Source organism: Moschus berezovskii, chromosome 22 (genome assembly GCF_049115385.1).
Source record: "Moschus berezovskii isolate FMDL1 chromosome 22, NW_MosBer_1.0, whole genome shotgun sequence".
NCBI classification, from domain to species: Eukaryota; Metazoa; Chordata; class Mammalia; order Artiodactyla; family Moschidae; genus Moschus; species Moschus berezovskii.
In genome coordinates this window covers 49,925,245-49,945,000 of record NC_142481.1, presented here as the reverse complement: position 1 = coordinate 49,945,000, position 19,756 = coordinate 49,925,245, and the positions used below count along the sequence as shown (strand labels likewise).

Genomic DNA, 19,756 nt, shown 5'->3' with positions numbered 1-19,756 from the left:
GTTATAAGCCCGCCCAGCCTCCTGCGCAAACCTGCAAAGGTAGGTTTGATGAGCGCCAGCCCTGAACTCCAGAGCTGACCCTGCTGACCCGCTGGAGTGGTGACCAGGGGCTCGACCGGCCTCTGGGAGAGTGGCCCTCTCCCAGTGGGAGGGGACCCAGAAGAGACAGTACTTTAGCAGTTGGCTCCAGAAAGCTCATTTGGTGGGAGAAAGGACACCACCTGGCATTCCGGAATTCCGAGGGTTCAGACAGGCAGTTGTGGGAAGTGGAGTGAGAGGGCAGTGCCCGCACCTGCTGCCGCAGCCTAGTCTATACAACCCGGGCAGCCTCACCTTCTGTGTCTTTTGGAGTTTTGAGTGCCACCAACAGCTGGCCATGCCTGCATGTCTGGTACCTTCTGATGTGGACGTTTTATGAGTTTAGGGGTCCCTCTCTGGCGGGGGTGGAGGAACTCACTGCCAGGCCCCTGAGAACCGCCAGGCACTTCCCTGGCTGTGCAGCAGGTCTGCCTTGAGAGGCGCAGGCACAACGTGCAGCCTGGTGCTTTGCCAGCCGGGAGCCTGGGGGGGTGAGTGGAGGTGGTGAGGAGTCCACAGAGGAGCCTCAGAGAGACGTGGGGAGGGAGGCCTGAGTCACACTGGGTCTTATATGCCTTCAGTTTTGCAGAAAAGAAAATGTGCTGAGTTAGGCGGCAGTGGGACTGGGACCGGGGCTGGCACTTCCGGCCTCATTCAGGGTGTCTGTTGCTTGGTTAGGGCTCATAGAAGAACAGACAGGTGGGGCACAGATGGAAGAAGATGTCTGTCTCTCCCATCACCTGGCTTACCACCGGTTGCCACTCGCATGCATTTCAGAAAACATGTGGCTGCCTTCTGCTTGTGTGTTTCTCCCGTGGCCTCAAGCTTTCCATGTGTACCTTCCCTTCCTTTTCGTCTTTCCAGACGTAGATAACACTTGCAGATATCCAGGCCAGCCCTGCACCCACACCATCCTTCCTCGCCCAGTAAACCACTGTGTGGCCGCCCCAGGTTGACTTGAGTCCCCAGAGGGACTTGCGTACTCCCATGGAGAACCAGCTGATCTCATCCAGGAAACACCCCAGGGATTTCAAGGACCCTAGAGAACCTCTGGGGTGGGGTGCTCCTTTCCCAGGGCTGCCATGAGCAGTGACCCAAAGGGAAGTTTGAGGTCCCTGCCTACTGCTCAGAACTGCCCTCCTGTGGTCACAGACTCCCTGTTTGGCTGTGACTCACAGGGTTGTGTCTGGGCCAGACTGGAGTAGGACTCACCGAGGAAAACCCGAGTGTCCGCCTTATTCACACCTGTGAAGCCCTGGGAGGTCGGTGGCAGTACCCCCTCACCCTGCTCTGTGTCCTCTGTCCTCAGTATGACCACCTTGCTTTGCAGCTAGGCCCCACGCTGCGCTGTCAGAAGCCCACTCCCCCCGGCTTCCTGGAATGGTGCTCCCCATCAGAGCAGGACCTGCAGGGACCCCAGGGTCTGCCCTTGACACTTGGTGATGTCTGCTTGTGGCCAGCCACCGGCTTGCCTCTATCAGACACTGAGCCAGCAGAGCCCAGGTAAGATTGTTGCAATCCCTCCTACATTGGTGTTCTCTTTCTTTTACAGGTATGTTTTGTTCTTTTCTGTGCTTTACAATGTGGCTCTGGGCTTGTGCACCTGTATTCTGTTGAGCCTGGATTTTCTACTAAATGGGCTTCCTGTCCCCATGCATAAAGCCCATCCCTGTTAGATGCAGCCCAAGGGCTGGAGAGGTGGGACGCTCTCGCCCTCCCCCACAGCGCCTGGGCAAGGTTGGGTCTGTGGTTGGGGCTCAGCAGTACCTGTCAGATTAGATGGAAAAGTGTGGTCCAGGCATGCCCCTCCCTGGGGATCCCTCGAGTGTAGATACCTGGGTGCAGGGTCCTGGCCCCGCGGTGGGCCTGGCTCTGGGGCTCAGAACGGCACTCAGAAACCTGGCCTTGCAGCTGGGGCTCGGCTGTCCCAGGATTCACTTGCCCCGGTGGCCTGGCCCCCGTGTTGGTGTGTGCCGTATTTGTCACGAGGGTGTGACTGTGACAGCCTGCCATGGAGCATCCTCGTGGCTGGGTCCAAAGTCACGGACCCAGCGCTCTGGCGCAGGCTGGTGTCCAGTGTGTGTGGTCACCCCCAGAAGGGGCTCACAGCTGCTGACAGCTGTGGGATCCCTTAGAGGACTGGTTGTTAGAGGTGATACTGGTTCTTAAATGGGGGGAGGGGTTCACATGCTGTGTGACGCGGGGTTTCTGGGTGGGGACGCTGACCTTCACACACAGCTGTGACCCACAGTAGGCGTGTCACCAGGTGCTGAGCCTCACAGGTGATGTGGGGCTGGGGAGGGACGCACATATGTGCGTGTGTCAGTGCTCGGGTGTGGGTGTGTGTGCAGGCCTGCACTCTGGCGTGCATACGAGTAATGCTGCAGGAGCTGTTCCGGGTGTCACTGTGGTTGGGCTTCTGCAGGTGGGCTGGGGTTTGCAGGGGAGTGTCTGCTGGTGCATAGCCAAATTCCCAATACTGGGCCCCATGGCACCCTCTCAGAGCCCCTTCCCCATCTAGGCCCTCATTCCCGGCAGCTTGTGGGAGCGGCAAGAGGGCCACGGGGTGCGGCTCTCTTCTCTGTAATCATGAGGGCAGCTCCTCCTGGTGGGGTCCCGGCCCTGGCAGCTGGCTGGGTCGGAGAACAGGGCTCACCACGGGTTCTGGGTGCAGAAGCTCGCTGCCAGCAGGTGTTGATCACATGCTGCTGGGGATGTGTTCTCAGGCCCACTGTGTGGAGGTGTCTTTGGGCCCAGGCAGTCCGCGCTGCCTTGTGGTGAGGGAGTTCAAGGCTTCTTCCAGGGAGTTTGTTTTGTGGGCAGACGTGTGGTGCTCAGGTATGTCAGAGAGAGTCCAGAAGGAGGCGCTGCAGCCTGGGCGTCACCCCTGGGGACTGCCGGCCTGCTGTGGCCGGGAGCCCTTGGTCAGTGTGCTGACATGGTGGGTGCTGAGGCCTCTACAGGGCTATACTCGGGGACGGAAACCCGGGCGTCGCCTCCTTGAGGGCACTGTGAGGTCAGGACCTGCTGAGGCTGCCCCTAGGACTCTGTGGGCACCAAGGGTCGTGATGGGCACGTGAGAACAGCTCCGTCCTCCCCAGGCAGCCGGTGGGTGGCTGACCAGCCTGGCTGTGTCCAGGAAAGGAGAATGTAGCTGCCGCCAGCCCTGCTCCCAGGGCTGGAGGCTGAACTGGGGCTGGGACACGGGCCCAGTGACCCCAGAACCACACGTGTACTGGACACGACGTGCTGGCAGCTCTGGGGTGGGGGGCAGGAAGCGATAGGTCCTGGACAGGGGCAGGGTGGCCAGCCCTGGAGGGGTCAGCACTGATGACTGCCAGGGGCAGAGGAGGGTTGTGGTGGAGTGAGGCGCTGGGCTGGTGGGGGAGGATGCGGGGCTGTGTTTGCACCTGGCCTCTGGAGCCGGGCGGTCACCGCACTGCCCCCGCTGGCTCCAGGCCCTGGGGGACTGGCCAGGGCCACCCCGAGGCTCCCCTACCTGTGCACAGGGGCCTGAATCCCAGCCCCTCAGCCTCCTGCAGGAGGGGGGACTTCAGCCACAAGCTTCCTTTCCTGCCAGCCCCAGGGAAGCCAAGGCTGGGCCTGGGTGGCCCCTGGGATCATGTCACGGCCTCTTCTGGAAGGCAGCAGGAAGGACAGGCTGGTAGGTGGCATCTGTGGCCAGCTGGGTCACAGGGTGGTCGGTGGGGGGCGGGGTGCTGGTGGCTCCTGAGGAAGGCTTTCTATAGCAGCTAACTGTGCCCCAGGCAGAACGGTCCTCTTGTGGAGGCCTCTGCTTGTCAGCCCTGCCACGGTCAGCGGGAGCCTCACCTTCTCCTGAGGGGCAGGGTCCAGGGCACAGGCAGGGGAGGCAGGCAGGGACAGCTCGGCAGGGCCCCAGGTTTTAAAGGCCTGTGGTGACCTGGAAGCAGCAGGGGGGTCCTGGCACTGATGTTGGCCTGAGACCACTGTCCCTGGACAGATATCTGAGAGGAGGGCTAGCTCCCGGGCTGGGGAGTGAGGGCACATGCTGAGGGCACAGCCTGGCCGGCTGCCTGGGGAGGCTGTGGGAGCCTCTGAGGTGGAACTCCTTGGGGAGGGACACATGCCCACAGGCCTGCAGCAGAGGACAGTCTCCTGACCCCACTCCAGCCCTCTGCTGTTAATATTTGCTGAAAGAAATGCTCTGGTCAGGCCGCTTGAGATGCTTTGAAATGTTTTATTTAAATTTTTTTTTTAAGACAGCAATAATTTATGCCAGTAACCAAACGAAGGTGCCAGTGAGCATTTTCTGGCCTGACCAGCCACTGCCCCAGCCCCCACATTCTGCCACCATTGGGGGTGGCCCTGCCTGGGGTGGGAGGCGGTCAGCTTCAGGACAGTGACAGCGGGGCTGAGGCTGGGACCCAGGTGGGAGGCCAGGAGCAGACCCAGCTGCCTCCACAAGTGGCCAGACATTGGGATTTCTTCTGGCTGTTATCACAGGGACCATGGGGAACAGCAAGGTGACCAGGGACGTGGTCACCTTGGTCCCCATGCACAGCCATTGTCCCGTCTCTTCCTTCCTTACCCCACCTATCCCACAACCATTCATTTTTGATTGTTTTTTTTAAAAAATATAATTTTGTAAATGTTCCATAAAAATACTATTGTTCCTAGTCAAACACAGATATTGCAATATGAAGGGTAACTGCTCTGTCTTTGCTCTAGAAAACGTGAAAAGGTCATCACACCGGATAATATAGAAAAGTGCAGAACCTCTAGGTATCACAAAAGCCAGTACCGAGCGCGCGAGGGGGAAGCGTTGCCAGGTGCTGGGCTGGGCCCCTGTGCGTCCCTGCTGGGTGGCGGGGCCTGCAGACGTGGCGGGGCCTGAAGGGTCCTCTCGGCAGGGAGGACAGCATGGCTTTGAGACACGGACAGGGGCCGCACTCGCCGCCCCACGAGGCCACGTGCTCAGCCTGAGCACCGAGGAGCCAGTGGCGCTCAGCAGGAGCGCAGGTGGTGGGGACGCGGCCTCTCCTCTGGCAGCGATGCGGTTCTACCTGGCCCTCGAGGCGCCTTCCCAGGCGGGTCGGGGCGCAGGAGCTTGCAGGTTTGTCCTTGGAGGTGGGAAGGCTCAGCCGGTGGTGGCACCGTCAGTTCTCGGAGAGAGACAGGGCCAGGGCAGCCTGGAAGGCGGCCTCCTCGTCGATGCTGTAGTCCTGGAAGATGGGGCGGAGCTGGGCGGAATGCCGTGGTCTCTCAGGGCCACCCCCGCCTGGTCACCTCAGACAGACCGGCGTCCAGTACCCCCCGTCCTGCCACCATTCAGCCCTCATGGTCACGGGTCCTGGGCACCTCATGGCAACTAGTGGTGGATGGTCTGGCTGCCCTTAAGGCTGGGCAGCGAGCTGCCCTGAGGACACTGCACCCAGTGATGGAGGGCTGGACAGACTGTGCACGGTAGACGCAAGGAACGAGAGCTGTCCTTTCCCCCCAGATTCAAGGATGGTGGGGGAGGGGGAGGTCAGCACCCCCATGTTTCTACCGTCAGGACCAGGTGCAGGCGGAGCAAAGGAGGGGCCCTACAAGGCTGGGTGCCTGCAGGCTGGCGGGGAACAGGAAGAGCAGGCCTGGGGGCGCACAGGAGGGGAGCGTCTACAGGTGGGATGTGGCTATTTCCCAGTGGGAAAGGAGGGTCTGTGTCCCCAGGCCTCAGTGCAAAACCGGGGAGAGTTCTCCCGAGTGAGGAGAACTGGTTGGCCTGTGGGTGAGGGGCCCACTCCACACAGCCCAGAGCCCCCAGGCCTCTAGTGGCCCTGCAGACCCACCCACCACCAGCACTGGGGGGCAGGGGGGAAGGCGGGTCACCCACCACGAAGGTGTCGTAGGAGAACTTGTGCCTGTGGAGCAGGTGCTGCAGGAAGTTGGCGCTCTTGTAGCTGGGGTCACCCCAGGGCATGGCCGAGCAGATGGGACACACCTGGGACAGAGCCGGGGGGTGGGGGTGAGCCCACGGGCCTGGGAGGCCGTGCGTGTGGGGAGCAGGGTCCCGGGGGCGGGCAGGCTTACCACACGGTTGGGGTCGCTGCGGTGGTTGTCCACGCAGTGCTTCACCAGCTCCTGCTGGTCCAGGTTGCGGGCACCACAGTAAGGGCAAGCGAAGGTGGACCTGTTGGGGACGGCGCTGGGGCGGGGGCGGGGGGTGAGTGGTGCTGCCCCCCTTCCTACGGCCCAGCCAGATCGCCCTCCCCCGCCCTGTGGGCCCTCTGTCGTGGAGCCGCTGCCCTCCTCTGCACGTTCCACCAGGACCTCCCACCTGGTAACTCCCAGTCTCTCCTTCCTCCATGTGGCTGCCCGCCCAGCGTGGTGTCTGTCCGGCCCCAGCCTAAGGACTGCACTCCCCACTGGGGGGTGACAGGTGGGCCGGGCCAGGCCCTCCTGGGTCCCCACCTGCAGGGGTTGAGGCCCTCCGCAGGGGGCCCAACAGCCCTCCCACCTCCTCAGGGTGGAGCCACGCTGCCCACCCTGTGACGTAGGCCAGAAACTGCCCACAGAGGATGACCTGCACGGGGCCTACCTGGGGATGGGCTGGGACGTGGGTACCACGGGGACGAACTTGGGGCAGCTGGCCATCTGCTCCTGGACCCTCACGCAGGAGGACACGTGCCCTCTCATCTTGGCCAGCGCCACCTGGGAAGAGAGAGGGCAGGGCCAGGGGGTGGGGGCTGAGCCCCTGGCTCCTGACACCCCGGCCAGCATCCTGGCTGGAGGAGGAGGCTGATGCACCCAGAGCTGCAGAGCTGCACCCAGAAGCAGGCGCTCACAGCTCACACTGTCATCATGCAAGGGGCAGGGGGCCTCCGGGAAGCAGCCCTGACGGGGCCCCTGGGGAGTTGGGGGACATGGGAAAGTTGTTTGTTTAACTGATTGATTGATTTGGCTGCTCTGGATCTCAGTTGCCCCACTTGGGATCTTTAGCTGGGCCTTGTAGGATCTAGTTTCCTGACCAGGGGCTGAACCCAGGCCCCCTGCATTGGGAGCATGGAGTCTTAGCCACTGGACCACCAGGGAAGTCCCATGGGAGGGTGTTTACTTGTGAAAAGTTACCCCTTGTAACGGGAGCCAGCAGACAAAATTCTGAGCAGTCAGATGTGCTGAAAACTCCTTACTAAGGAGTAGAAAGCAAACGTGACACAACCTTCTCGATGAGCAGGTGGTACACTCTGGCCAGAGGCGGAACTGGCTTGGAACAGGGCAGAGCAGGGGAGCGCTGGCTGCCCGGGGCAGGCAGGAATGAGCGGGAAAAAGAAGAGGCCCAGGCAGCCCTCCCAGGTGGCACAAACAGGAACCAGGGGGCAGGGGCAGGGCAGGGGCCTCTAGGAGTGCCCACTGGGAGCCTGAGGTATGGGGGGAGGGCCTCCTGACACCAGCCTGGCCCCCCTCTGCTCAGGGCTGGGGACACTGCATGAGGCTTGCCCTTCTGATCCCGCCCATGTGGAAAGAACCACGACACAGACTGAGCACGGGGGCACCTCATGCTGCTCTTGGGCTGGGAGGGAGGGGCACGAGAGCCCGGAGGCCCCTGGACATTCAGACCTTTGACCCTGAGGACAGAGCAACCAGGGCCACTTCCTACTGTGGTAACTCAGGAGAGTTAACCTGTTAACCTGAGCAGTGGTGGAATCTGAAAACCTCACTTCACGTTCTGCTCCCAGGCTGGGTCCCTTGTGAGGTGGTGTGCCTGCCTGCAGGAACAGTGGGTGTTGGGCGGGCTGGGGGGCTCGAGTGCTGGAGGGACGGTGGGCCTGGGCCTGCCCCAGTCACTGCCTGCAGCGCGAGGGTCACTGGGGTGTTAGGCTGCGTCTAGGGTGGGCTCAGCTCAGCCCCCGTCCCTGCATTGGCCATAGCCCAGAGCCTGGGCCATGCTCGGGAAGTGAGTGGAGCGGCAGGTTGCTCAACAGGACCAGGGGGTGGCCTGTGCCCGGTTCCCCCGCGCACCCGCCAGGAGCCCAACCAGTACCTTCTTACTGCAGCCTCGGCAGGGCGCCTTATAGGACGCGAGCTGCTTCTCCACGTGGGCAGCCTTGTCTACCTTCTTGGGGTCAAAGGGCAGGCGGCATAGCGGGCACAGCGGGGACGGCACCTGCAGGCAGGGCTGGAGGCACTCCCCACAGAACCTGCAGGGGGGACACAGGCCTGAGGGCTGCACGCCCCTACATCAACAGGTGCTTCTGTGTGGGGCCTGCAGGTGGGGTGGGCACCATCTAGCTAAAAGATGACCCTGTCCCTGCCTCATCATGGGCTCCTCAGCTGTAGCCGTGACCACCTATCCTGTGCTGGCCCCCAGACTTGGTCCCAGCAAGAGCACTGGCTCTGGGAGGGCCAGGGCCCACCCTGCCCATCTCACTGCCACGGGTGATGACAACACCTCGGGGGCTCCAGGACAGCATGGGAGACTGAGGAGGCCCTCCACCCACTAAGTCTGGGGGTAAAATCACTAACCCCCAGTGCTGAGAGGAAACCACAGGGCCTCAGGGCCCAGCACTCACTGGACGGAGCAGGGCCAAGGCTGCTCAGGGAGTGTCACCAGTCTTGGGGCATGCCCTGTCCCCAGGCAAGCAGGCCTCGGGCCTGGCCTGAGCAGAGGCAGGGTGGCAGAGGGGCTGTGCCCAGGCACCCAGGCTCCTCTTGGCTCTGAGTTCTCAGCCACGTCTCTGGAGGTGCTGTGTCCAGCACCTGAGGGTGCTTGGCCACAGCAATTTGTGTTCACAACCAGCCCTGTGCTGCGAAGAGCATACACCGCAGGTCAAACATTCTCAGCTGGGGGACAAGAGGGACTGAGAGCCTGACCTCAGGACCAGCTTGGTCTGGCCTTGTAGGAAGTGCTGAGAGATCTGCTCAGCAGAGACTGGAGCCTCGTCCACAGCCCACAGGTTCAGCCCCGCAAGAAAGGTGACAGCTTGGCGGCCCGCACAGACCCTGCCGGGCATCGGGGTTTGCACTGTTCCCTGCGGGTCAGGCAGGTGAGGCTGCGGGCATTTCTGGGGTACAGACGGCCCAGCTGAGCACAGGGTCCCCGTCCTTCCGCCTCAGACTTTCACCTCTTCTCAGGAAGAGGCACCTCAGGCGATCCAGAGGCCCTTCTCCTGTATCCTGGCTTCCGTGCAGCCACCTCTGTGTGCTTTCAGTGAGAGGATGTATCCCCTAAGCCACAAGGAGCTGGAGGAAGCTTGCAGAGCGCCAGGCCGAGGGTGTTCCCAGGACAAACCAGCCTCGGGTTGGGAGGGGGCGCCTGGTGGGGAGGGGAGGCAGGGAAGCTGCAGTCCCAGAAGCAGGACGAGCCCCGCCTGACGCGCTCGCCACACTGCCAGCTCCTGTTTTACTCCCTAAGGAGCCGGGGGCAGAACGAGGTGCAGCATGGCCCCTGCCCTGGCAGGTGCACGGAGACCTGGTTAGGGGGTGGGGGGCCGCCCATCAGCTGGCCGGAGCCTCTTCTGCATGGGCCCATCACTCCAGTGCTGCCCACACTGGTCACCCCCTGCACAGACACAGGGGAGCCGCCTGGGACCCAAGTCTATCAGGCCACTGAGCTGGTGGACAGAGGCCTTGTGAACTGAGTAGAGAAGCCTGCTCCAGGCTGGCAAATGCTTGGCAGTCCCAGGTCTCTGCAGGCACTGGCCCACAGGTGTTGTGGTCTGTGGCCACAGAAGGGGCCTCAGTGACAGGGGTGAGAGGCTGGCCTGACCCATTAGCCTGAGCTCCAGCCTCGGCTTTGCTGAACACCTGGGGATTGCCCTTGGTCGCCCCAATCTCCTTTTCCTTGTGCTGGAAGAGTAACAGCACCTGTCTCCCAGGCCTCTGCAAGCAGGGAGGACTCAGAAAATGTCTGTTACCACTATTCCCTACGCGTCTCCTTATGCATGAGTGTGCCAGTTTTTCTACAACTTCTATTCATTAACAGACTGCACATAGGGACACTTAAGCAGGGGACAATGTGATGGCACTGACCAGAGAGGGCAACAGAAGAGGCACAGTGGCTGGAGGCGGCCCAGGCAGAACTCTGGCCCAAATACACTGGCACTAGGGGAGGCTTCGTCAGAGCGTTAGAAACAGCCAGGTGGCTTCTGGTTCCAGATGCGGCTTACTGCCCAGGGCATCCCCTGAGTGTGACAGATTACTGGCTTCCTCTGGGGACTTCTGGGAGTGCTTCCACAGTCTCCACTGAGGAGCCCCGTTGCCTCTGGGGTCCTGCTGGAAAGCCCTCCCTGTGACCTGTCCCCCTTCTGTCTGGTGCTGGAGCAGGAGTCCAGGCCCAGGCAGGGTTGTGCTGTCACCTCCAGAAAACCTATTTTGTGGAAGGAAACTGCTTAGTCAGGTAGCTGTGGGGTGAGGTGGATAACCAGACCACCAGCAGACTTTTTAAGGAAAGGTGTGTCTTTAAATCTTTCGTGTTTGTTTGTGCACACGCCTTCAAAACATCGGACAAGAAATTTATAGAAAGTAAGCAGCAGAGGTAAACAGCCAGGAGGTTTACATCAGCACATAGGGTCAGAAAGAAAATATTTCCAAGGCAGAAGCTGAAGAAGAGGCTGCTGCAGGACCAGCCTCAGGAACAGGAGGAGCGGGATCTGATTCTGCCAAGAAAAGTGTGGGGAGAGGGTATTATAGAAGAATATGCTTTCACAGCAGTTTGTGTAGTTCTGTATTCTAAAAAGACTTATTTGGGAAAAAAGGCTTGTGTCTAGGGCTGGGTGAGTACTGATAGAAATCCTAAGCCCAGGAAAGGCTTTCTAAAATTGGGCCCCAAGACAAGCTCTGCAGCTCTCTCAACGATCGGTTGGAAGAAGCAGAACACACTGTGACAACACCCACTGGTGTGTGTTGACGAAAGAGGTGCTGTTCAAAGGCTGCCCCTGCCAAAATGTTACAAACAGCATGAAAAAGTGAGGCGCAGCGCCTTCAGGACTAGTCAGCAGCGCTCTCCCAGGGTGCGCAGGTGGGTGTCTGTGCCACCTGCACTGTGTGTGTGAAGGCGTCCCGACTCCTCACACCGTCCTGCAGCCTGAGGATACACAGCATACACACCTGGCAGTTCCAGTTCCCTCTTTTTGCATCAAGAACCTCCTAGGCCAGCTGCCATTGTTTGCAAAATGTTCTGGGGCCTCCTACTATCCTGGACCTCAGCCCACCTCCTCAGCAGCTCCCCAGCCAGTCAAGCCCTCCTGCCCCTTCTCCCACCCTGCTAATTTCACTCAAGAGCTGTGTTATTCAGCCTTCTGGAGAGTTGGAGACCACACACTGATCTCAGGCCCCTCCCAACCAGGCTGGCAGCTCCCAGAAGACAGGAGTGCAGCTCTCTGCTAGGAGAAGAGCCACATCCTCAGGTTTGTGTTCCTGAAACAACTGGCCCTGGTGCAGCTTGAAACCCTAGCAAGGTGTGTGGCATCTGGTCGACCGAGGGCCAGCCTGCCTGGCTGCTCAGTGACCCATGGTGACCCAAGTTCTCCATCAAAACAAAACAACACCAGACTCCAAGCAAGCCTTTGTCCAAACTTTAGGGAACTCCTCTCCTCTGCAGTCACGACAAGCTGACAGCGGATCCAAAAAATAGTTGACAGCAAAAGCCACAAAGCATTTATTTACAATTGCCCACCCCAGTCTCCACTAGACCAGATGGAAGGCGACCGGCACAGAGGTCGCGCCCGCTGCCCTTTGAGTTCCCAGGGAGGCCCGCCGAGGCCGTCAGCGGCTCCTGGCACACGAGACCGGGCAAAGCTGCAGATCGGCCCTGTCTGCCGACGGGGTGATCGGGGTCGAGCGCCCGGGGCGGGCGGGCAGGACGCTGGGCTGAAGCGGATGGACGTGCCCAGAGGGCAGAAACGGCGCTGCGCGTGGAGCCCCTCGCCCCCCAAGTCCTCGCGCGCTGGGGTGGCCTCAGACCCCCCCGCGGCGGCGCCCGACCCCGCGGCCTCCCTGAGGCCAGCGCACTCACGTGTGGCCGCAACTGCCGATGGCCACGGGCCGGTGGTAGACTTCCAGGCAGATGGGACAGCTGTACTGCGCCTCCAGGGCGCTGTCGCCGCCCGCGGGCCCGCCCGGCGGCTGGCGCTGCTGAGCCGAGCCCACCAGGCTGCGGAACATCGCCATCCCGGGGCCCGGCCCGCCGCCGCCGCCGCCCCTGTCCCGGCTCGGCCTGCGCGTCACGGCCGCGCCGGCGCCGAGTTGACATCAGAAGGAGCGCCCGCCCCCGGCTCGAGCGTCACGGCTGCGCCGGCGTCGTATTGACGTCATAGAGAGCGACCGTCCCTCGCGCCGGCGCCTAGGTGACGTATCGGGATGCGCACCGCCTCTGCCGTCGAAGCTGTCTGCTGCGCGACACGGCGCTGCCATGTGCGAGATGTCAGAGGAGTACCGGGAGTCCGCCCCCAAGGGGCCGCCGCCTCCACGCCTTAGGTAAAAGTTGGGCAGCTGCACCCGCCGCTTCCTTTCCGACCCTCCGGCAGGCGGCGAGCCCTGCCCCGAGGGCCAGCCTGTACGCGCTTTGCGCTCAGTCTCGGAGACCACGCTCCGGGAAGCCCGGAGACCGCCTAGGGCGGGTCCTGGGAGTCCAGAAATCTCTGGTGTGGGGTGGACCTCGCTCCTCAGCACGCGGGGAGTGCCTGGCAAGCCCGTGGTGAACACTTGGCGCGCTCGCGCCTCTAATTTTTGTAGCCAGTGGATTGGTTCTGCCTCTGACCAAACTGTCTTTACATGGCGGGGAAAGTCGGCCTACTGGCGGCTTCTGCACTCTGGTTCCAGTTCTCCCTTCCAGGGCCTCCCAGAGCGAGCTGTCTCTCTTCTCGTGCCAGCCCTAAGAGACAGAGCCCACTGAGCTGGCTTTGACGAACTGAAATCCCCTTAGGGTCCTGGTGTTTCCTCAGAGGGGTAGTCTGGAGAAGATACAAGGTCCGGTCTGTGAGGTGCAGGCTCCCCCCACCCCCACCCCCACCCCCCATGGCCTCTCTGGTACAACAGCTTGGGATGAGAAACCGGCTGCTGCCTCCCTGAAGCCCCTGAGCACCTGTGATCAGTGTCCTGGTCTCTCTTCTCCCAATGCCTCAGAACCCGGGATCAGAAGTGTGTGAAGTGCACGGAAGGCCTGCCTGTGGTGGTGATCCGGGCTGGAGACGCCTTCTGCAGGTGAGGCCTGGAGGTGGAAGTTGACCCGGCACACACGGTCTCAGTAACCAGGACTGCCTCCATTTCTGCGGCTTTATTTCTTGCTTTGGAAAGCATTTTACTCCTAATATCCAGGGGTGGGTGAATGTGTGTGTATGGCTATGGGTGTCAGTTCTTGTGTGAGTGCCGTTCTCCCATCATCCAGGCGTGCATCAGGTTGCAGGAAGGTCTGGGTGGCGCTTACAGAGAGAGTTGGGAGCAAAGGTGAAGAGGAGTGTGGTGCAGGTGAGAAGAGCTCTTCAGGGCAGCTGGAACGTATCCAGGGGCAGCTTGGAGCACCCTGGGCTCTCTGGCAGGCGTTCTGTGTGTTGCCTGTATTACTTGTGAGAGAGAGAGGGATAAAGGTGGGCGTTCTGACCTCCCAGCTGTGGGGGCACCTTTGGGGTTTTTTTGTTTTATTTGGCTCTATCAGGTCTTAGTTGAGGCATGTGGGATCTAGTTTCTTGACCAGGGATGGACCCCAGGCCCCTGCATTGGGAGCACAAACTCTTAGCCACTGGACCACCAGGGGCAATCCGTGGGGGGACCTCTGGACAGGAGCAGGGGCTGGTCCCAGAGAGGCCTAGCATGTTCCGTCTGATCTGAAGCTGTCTGTGGCCCTGTCACGTTGCCCGTGAATCATAACTTTCAGTGTCTGGTCATGTTCATGGGGTCCATAGCTCCACAGGGGTCAGGCTTGTCACCTGCTTTATGAAATTCTGGTGACATGACATGCATGGCAAACAAACACATTGAATTGTTTGATCAGCTCACATTTTAAGTTGGTCTCCCAAAGTATCGGACTCTACTTACTAAGTTTCTGAAAAAGAAGCCAAAGGGATGGAATAAGTTGTTTTCTCCCAAACTTTCTCACAGTTGCCCATTTATGCGGGGCCAAGTAGATTTGCTGTGTGCTGTCAGGGAATATGTTTTAGATACAAAAGTCACTGCTTTAACCACATAAGAGTGTCTGGAAATGACGGTCTCTCCAGTCTGCTTGGAGAGCTCCCCGATGAGGAGGAGAGAGGTCACAGTGACTCCTGGGCCCAGGGCTCCCCTCCCCTGCTTGCTTAGTCTGGAAAGAGGTGACAGGCTGATCTTCCAGGTTGCAGATTTTGGCAGTCTGAGTTTTGAGCAAGTTCCTCATTGGTGGAGAAGGTCAGCATGTAGGAAGCCCTTGCCTTGCCTGACCAGAGGGAGAGCGTGGTTTCCGGGGCCTCATGGTGCTGTAGGGGGCACGGCTGTGGCAGCTGCTGGGTCCTCTCTGCCACTGTGAGCATCCATATCTGCCCAAGGAACCTCCCGGGGCACTGACCTTCCAGGAGCCACCCCGTGGCAGATCCCCTGGGGTCCCTGGAGTCTCAGTGTTCTGCTGTTGAGTTACTGTCCACAAAGTTTCCATGGGGTGTTTGGTCAGCTGTTCATAAGCAGGGCCTGTTCTGTGTTGGGGGCTGTTGTGACATTAGATCATCTGACCAGGAAGAAGGAAATGCTGTGGAGGCACAGCCCCAGGCTTGGCCGCTGTCCGGGGCAGCGCTGCTCCCCTCCGCTCAGGTCCCTCTGCTCAGGGCCCCCTGCTCCGGGCCCTCTGCTCCACGTGGCTGCCTGCTGGGTTGCTGGGGAGGGAGCTTGCTTTCTCTTTGCTTGTCTCTCTTCTCTCTTTCTTCTCTTTCCTCCTTTCTTTCTCCTTCTTCCCTTCTGTCTCTTTCTCTTCCTTTTTTCCTTTCTTTTCTTCCATTTTTTTTTTTTATTTCTACCCTCACCCATCTTTGGGTGCAGCTTTTAATGTGAAGACGTTGCTTTAAGGGTGGAAATTGCTGAAGGAAAATGTAACCTGGCGGACTCTGAGGCTGTCAGCCTGTGAAGTGTTGGTGGGTGGCCTGGGCTGTGTTGCCGCAGCTGCTGGTGTCTTTGTTGCAGGGACTGTTTCAAGGCATTGTACGTCCACAAGTTCAGAGCCATGCTGGGGAAGAACAGGCTGATCTTCCCAGGAGAAAAGGTAGGGTGTGGCGCCCCCCTCGCAGGCGGCCTGTCCCAGCCACATTGTGCCAGCCCTTCCCGTGGGTGCACACCCGGACTCTTGGGGGATTCAGGTCCGGAGACATCCGTGGGCAGAGATGGGGGGCCATGTTGGAGGTGCGGTGCCCCCAGTGATGTTCCTTCTTCTGCAGGTGCTCTTGGCGTGGTCTGGGGGGCCTTCATCCAGCTCTATGGTCTGGCAGGTACTTGAGGTATGTCTCCACACCACCCTCCTGCCACGCCTAGCCAGGATCCAGTGTGGGGGGCTGGCACCAAGGGACTCTTGCTTAGGGCTGGAAAGGTCCCCTTCCCAGCCAGGATGCTCGGGGCTCTTAGATGTGGGCACGTGGATGCCGGCCCTGGAGTGGCATGGGGAGTGCCCAGCCATATCCGGGTTTAGCACCCTGTCCGTTTGCTCGAATGCAGACATGTGTTGCTGGACAGCACCAGGCACCAGGGTGGCATCAGGGTGGCACCAGGGCAAAACGCCCCTTGAGGCATCCAGGGGCGTTCCCCTGGTCCAGGGAGGGTGTCTGGAACAAGACAGTGAAGCAAGAGCAAGTGCCCCAGGGACCTTGGAAGGGCTCGGGGGTCAAGGTGGCTTCCATGAGCAGTATAAGGTGGGGCTCGGAGAGGCAGGGGCAGGGTCTTGAGGGTTGTCAGTGGAGAGACAAGGGGCATGGGGGCGGTGCTTTGGCCCATCCACAGGCCCACTTTGGGCACTGGAGGCAGCGGGACTCCTCCTGGTAGCCCTGGGGCGCTTGGGAGACCTTGACCCGCGTGGCACATACCTGTACCTTGCTCGCTCTCTAAGGAGCAGTGGTGTGGCCTGTACCAGGGCTTCTTGGAGGCAGCACTTCTGTGCTTGGTTTTCTGCCATTGCCTCCTGGTTCCCTCAACCTGGCCAGAGAGTGTGAGACCAGCCGCCTCCCTCCAGCACGTGCCCGGCGGTGCTCTTCCCCGTGACCAGAGATTCCTTGCTGTCGTCTCTTCTTGCTCTGAGTGGTCTGAAGGGCTTGGCAGGGGCTTCTTGGGGTGTTGCCAGGAGGCACAGACAGGCTCTGAGGGTGGGTTTTACTTGGAGGGGGACAGAGGTACCCCAGGTAGTGCCGCTTTGAAGCGTGTTGGGCTGTGCCTCCTCCCTGTGGGCCTGCGTGGAGTCTGGTACAGCACAGGGGACACTACTGCCCTTTCCTGGGGGCCCTCGGTCTGGAAGGAGCAGAGTCTCTGCAGCAAAGTGCCCGGTGGCTTCTGGCCTTGGAGCTGAGGCCCTGTCACATCCCGCCAGGGCCTGAGTCGAGATTCTGCCAAGAGACTGCGTTTCGTCCCAGGGGTTGTCTACGTTGATGGTACGTCTCCTCCTGGGCCCTGGTGTTCGGGTGGGCCTGCTGACTGCTGGCACTGTGCCCACGGGAAGCCCTCCTGGGGGCGTTTCTCTGGAGACAGTGAGCTTGTTCGGCAGACAGCACTGCTGCCGTCCTAAGTCTCAGACCATCCAGGGTTGGGCAAGAACGTCTGCTGAGTGTCCACCACAGGGTCCAGGGCACTGAGTGAGAAGGGCGAGTTCATTGCCTGAGGGGACCTGCCCTTCCGGCCTCCACCCCATGCCCAGAGAACTCACCAGCCTCTCTGAAAATGCCCCTCGAGGAGACAGGTCAGCGTTCAGAGACTGCTGCCCCCAGGGCACAGGGCTGTTGGTCCTGAATACTGTCTGCATCTCTTTAAGCCTGACTCTCTTTTCCTGCCTGCGGGTCTCAGAGGGAGCCCTCTGCGGCCAGAGCCCCGAGGACAGAGCGAAAACTCTGGCGGAGGTGAAGCTAGTCCTGCAGACCACTGGCTTCCCATGGCATGTTGTGGCCTTGGAAGAGGTGGGTGGGCCGTCCCTGTTAGAGGGCCTGGGGGTGAGCACTGGGTGTCCCCAAGGGGCACGGGTTTGCTTCCCCCACATGGGGTGGGCCTCACGGCTCTGCCCCTCCCGCAGGTGTTCAGTCTGCCCCCCTCCGTGCTGCGCTGCTCAGCCCAGGAGCCGGCGGGGACGGAGGGAGCCTACAAGGCGGCCGTGGACAGTTTCCTGCAGCAGCAGCACGCACTGGGGGCCGACGGGGTGGAGCGGCAGAGCCAGCATTGCTCTCAGGACCCCCACAGCTCCACTGGGCCACCCACAACCGCCCAGACCCAGGCACTGTCCAGGTTGTTTGACTCAGTGAAGACACTGACCGCCAAGGAGGAGCTTCTGCAGACCCTGCGGTGAGTCCGCCTCGCCCTGCCCCCTGAGATCTGGGCCTGCCTGCCTGCCTGGGCTCCTGAGACCTCCCACCTCAATCCACAGGACCCACTTGATTCTCCACGTGGCCCGGAACCACGGCTACTCCAAGGTCATGACGGGGGACAGCTGCACCCGCCTGGCCATCAAGCTCATGACCAGTCTGGCGCTGGGGAGAGGGGCCTTCATCGCCTGGGACACGGTGCGCCTGCAAGCTGCCCAGGGGTCACCCAGGAGGCGGGGAGAGCTTGGGATCCCCCAGCAGGCAGGAACGGCCGAGTACAGCGAGGAGCACTGTCCCCCTCACCGCCCCCAGGGCTTCTCAGACGAGCGACATGGTGACGTGGTGGTGGTACGGCCCATGCGCGAGCACACGCTGAAGGAGGTCGCCTTCTACAACCGCCTGTTTGCCGTGCCTTCTGTCTGCACGCCAGCCCTGGACACCAAGGTGGGCAGCGTGCATGCCCCTTGCCGTAGTGGAGCCCACATGGGGCGTCCCTTCACTCCTGGAGTGGGGGTTGGTGGGGTGGGGTGACGAGCAGGATGGGCTGTCAGGGTGCCTGATTGAACAGCGGGGGTGCCCTAGAAGTGGGGCACCTGGCTTGCTCCACAGCAGACTCTCAGGGCTGATGCTGTGAAGCCCAGGGTTGACACTCCTCTGAGGTAGGGCCTGTGCCACAGCTTCCCCTTTGTCTCATTGCTCCTAGGTGCCCGAGAAGGCCAGCATCCACCGGCTGATGGAGGCCTTCATCCTCAGACTGCAGGCCCAGTTCCCCTCCACGGTCAGCACCGTATACAGGTGGGTGCATATGGGTACTGGGGGTAGGGGGGCACTGGCAGGGTCGAGCCCCAAGCCAGCAGTGTCTTAGAGCCCTGTCCCCACACCCAGGACAAGCGAGAAGCTGGTCAAGGCCCCCAGGGACGGCTGTGCTGCTGGCCCCCGCTGCCTGCTCTGCTTGTGCACGCTAGACGTCGACACTGCTGGTACGTCCTCACCTTGCACAGTGCTAGGGCGGGGCACCCGTGAGTGCTCTTGGGGTTTTGTTGCCCCTGAGGTCCTCTCAGCTTCTCTCTGTTTGCAGACAGCGCCACGGCTTTTGGGGCTCAGACCTCACATCTCCCCCAGATGCAGCCCTCTGTTGCACAGGCCAGGGTGGCTGCCGGGCCCTGCTGCTGTGCCGGAACAGGCGGGGCCCCCGGCTGCTGCAGGAGGTGAGTCCCTGCCTCGTCCTGTTGTGCCCCCCACCCCGCTGTGGTCGGCACCTCGGGGCTGCACGGTGTGGGTGCGCCCTCGGGTCCTCACTGAGGGCCGGGCCAGGTGCTCAGTCCAGCTGTGCTCTGCAGGGAGGACCCCCGGGCCCAGGTGATGGAGCAGCTGTGCTACGGCTGCCGAGTGAACATGAAGGACTTGGTGAGTGGCCACCTCTCTGCTGGGTGAGGAACAGGTGGGCACTGGCCAGCCTTGTGCCATGCAGCCCCTCGGCCTTGCTGACTCTCTGTTGCAGCCCTCCTTGGAGCCCTTGCCACCCTACATCCTGTCCGAGGCCCAGCTCCGCAGCCAGAGGTACTGCCTGTTCTGCTGGGGGAGGGAGCATAGGAGGAGTCCATCTGGGTGTTGGTTCCTACCATGTGGTTCCCCCAGGGCCACGGCCGAGCAGGAGGTCCGGGAGTACCTGCTGGGGGACAGCGAAGATGAGGCTGGGACTGGCGAGAGCTGAGCTCGCGGACCAGCGCCTGGGACAGGAGACCCCCCCAGGAGCAGGAAGGCAGGCAAGGCCAGGCAGGCAGCATATGATTGCCCGTTTGTATAAATAAAAACGTTTTAATTAGAAAACTACAGTACGCGTGGGGGTGGGGGACAACGGGAAGGGCCAGCAGTCCTGCACCGGGCGGGCCGCGGCTTCCTGTGACAGCAGCATCAGGCCGGGGCCTCGACTCCACCCGCAGTGGCTCTACTCCTTGTCGCGCGTCCACTTGATCATGGTCTCGGGCGAGCGGTACAGGAAGATGAGCTTGGCGTAAAGCTCCTCCTCCAGCTCCAGCTCCCGCGTCTCCCGCACCAGGAAGATGTCCTGGCAGAGCTTGAGGATGCGGTCCACACATGGCAGCTCCTCAAACATGATGGAATGCGAGATCTCGCTGAAGAAGCCACGCACGAACTTGCCGATGACCAGCACGATGGACACGTACAGCCCCATGATGCTGGGGGCAGGT

At 61.2% G+C, this 19,756-nt stretch overlaps 3 protein-coding genes across 9 annotated transcripts in view; 1 reads left to right on the top strand and 2 right to left on the bottom strand.

The window, feature by feature from the left end:
* Positions 1 to 4,277: 4,277 nt before the first annotated feature.
* Positions 4,278 to 12,303, bottom strand: RNF166 (ring finger protein 166). Of its 2 annotated transcripts, XM_088830579.1 has the most exons (7): positions 12,056 to 12,299; positions 10,669 to 10,770; positions 8,084 to 8,240; positions 6,641 to 6,753; positions 6,133 to 6,247; positions 5,936 to 6,043; positions 4,278 to 5,282 (listed from the first exon to the last, which is right to left on the bottom strand). In XM_088830579.1, the coding sequence occupies exons 1-7, from the start codon at positions 12,208 to 12,210 to the stop codon at positions 5,217 to 5,219; spliced, it is 816 nt and encodes a 271-aa protein (XP_088686705.1). In that variant the 5' UTR covers positions 12,211 to 12,299; the 3' UTR covers positions 4,278 to 5,216. The 2 variants fall into 2 exon arrangements, with proteins under 2 accessions (XP_088686705.1, XP_055268938.1); XM_055412963.2 differs by lacking the exon at positions 10,669 to 10,770 and having other exon boundaries at positions 12,056 to 12,303.
* CTU2 (cytosolic thiouridylase subunit 2) lies at positions 12,227 to 19,376 on the top strand. 3 transcript variants are annotated; one of them, XM_055412962.2, is made up of 15 exons: positions 12,227 to 12,516; positions 13,165 to 13,242; positions 15,181 to 15,259; positions 15,432 to 15,491; positions 16,568 to 16,628; positions 17,038 to 17,147; positions 17,261 to 17,526; positions 17,609 to 17,744; positions 17,859 to 17,990; positions 18,250 to 18,341; positions 18,432 to 18,526; positions 18,625 to 18,754; positions 18,887 to 18,953; positions 19,048 to 19,106; positions 19,185 to 19,376. In XM_055412962.2, exons 1-15 carry the CDS (start codon positions 12,452 to 12,454, stop codon positions 19,258 to 19,260), a joined length of 1,506 nt encoding a protein of 501 aa, XP_055268937.1. In that variant the 5' UTR covers positions 12,227 to 12,451; the 3' UTR covers positions 19,261 to 19,376. The 3 variants fall into 3 exon arrangements, with proteins under 3 accessions (XP_055268937.1, XP_088686704.1, XP_088686703.1); XM_088830578.1 differs by lacking the exon at positions 12,227 to 12,516 and adding an exon at positions 12,608 to 13,008; XM_088830577.1 differs by lacking the exon at positions 12,227 to 12,516 and adding an exon at positions 12,608 to 13,022.
* The window catches only part of PIEZO1 (piezo type mechanosensitive ion channel component 1 (Er blood group)), a 56,942-nt gene continuing 56,523 nt past the window's right edge, over positions 19,338 to 19,756 (bottom strand). For all 4 annotated transcript variants that reach the window (XM_055412957.2, XM_055412959.2, XM_055412960.2 and 1 more), the window contains one exon: positions 19,338 to 19,744. In XM_055412957.2, coding sequence (XP_055268932.2) covers positions 19,495 to 19,744 — 250 coding nt within the window. In that variant the 3' untranslated portion in view covers positions 19,338 to 19,494. The remainder of the gene's footprint in view (positions 19,745 to 19,756) is intronic.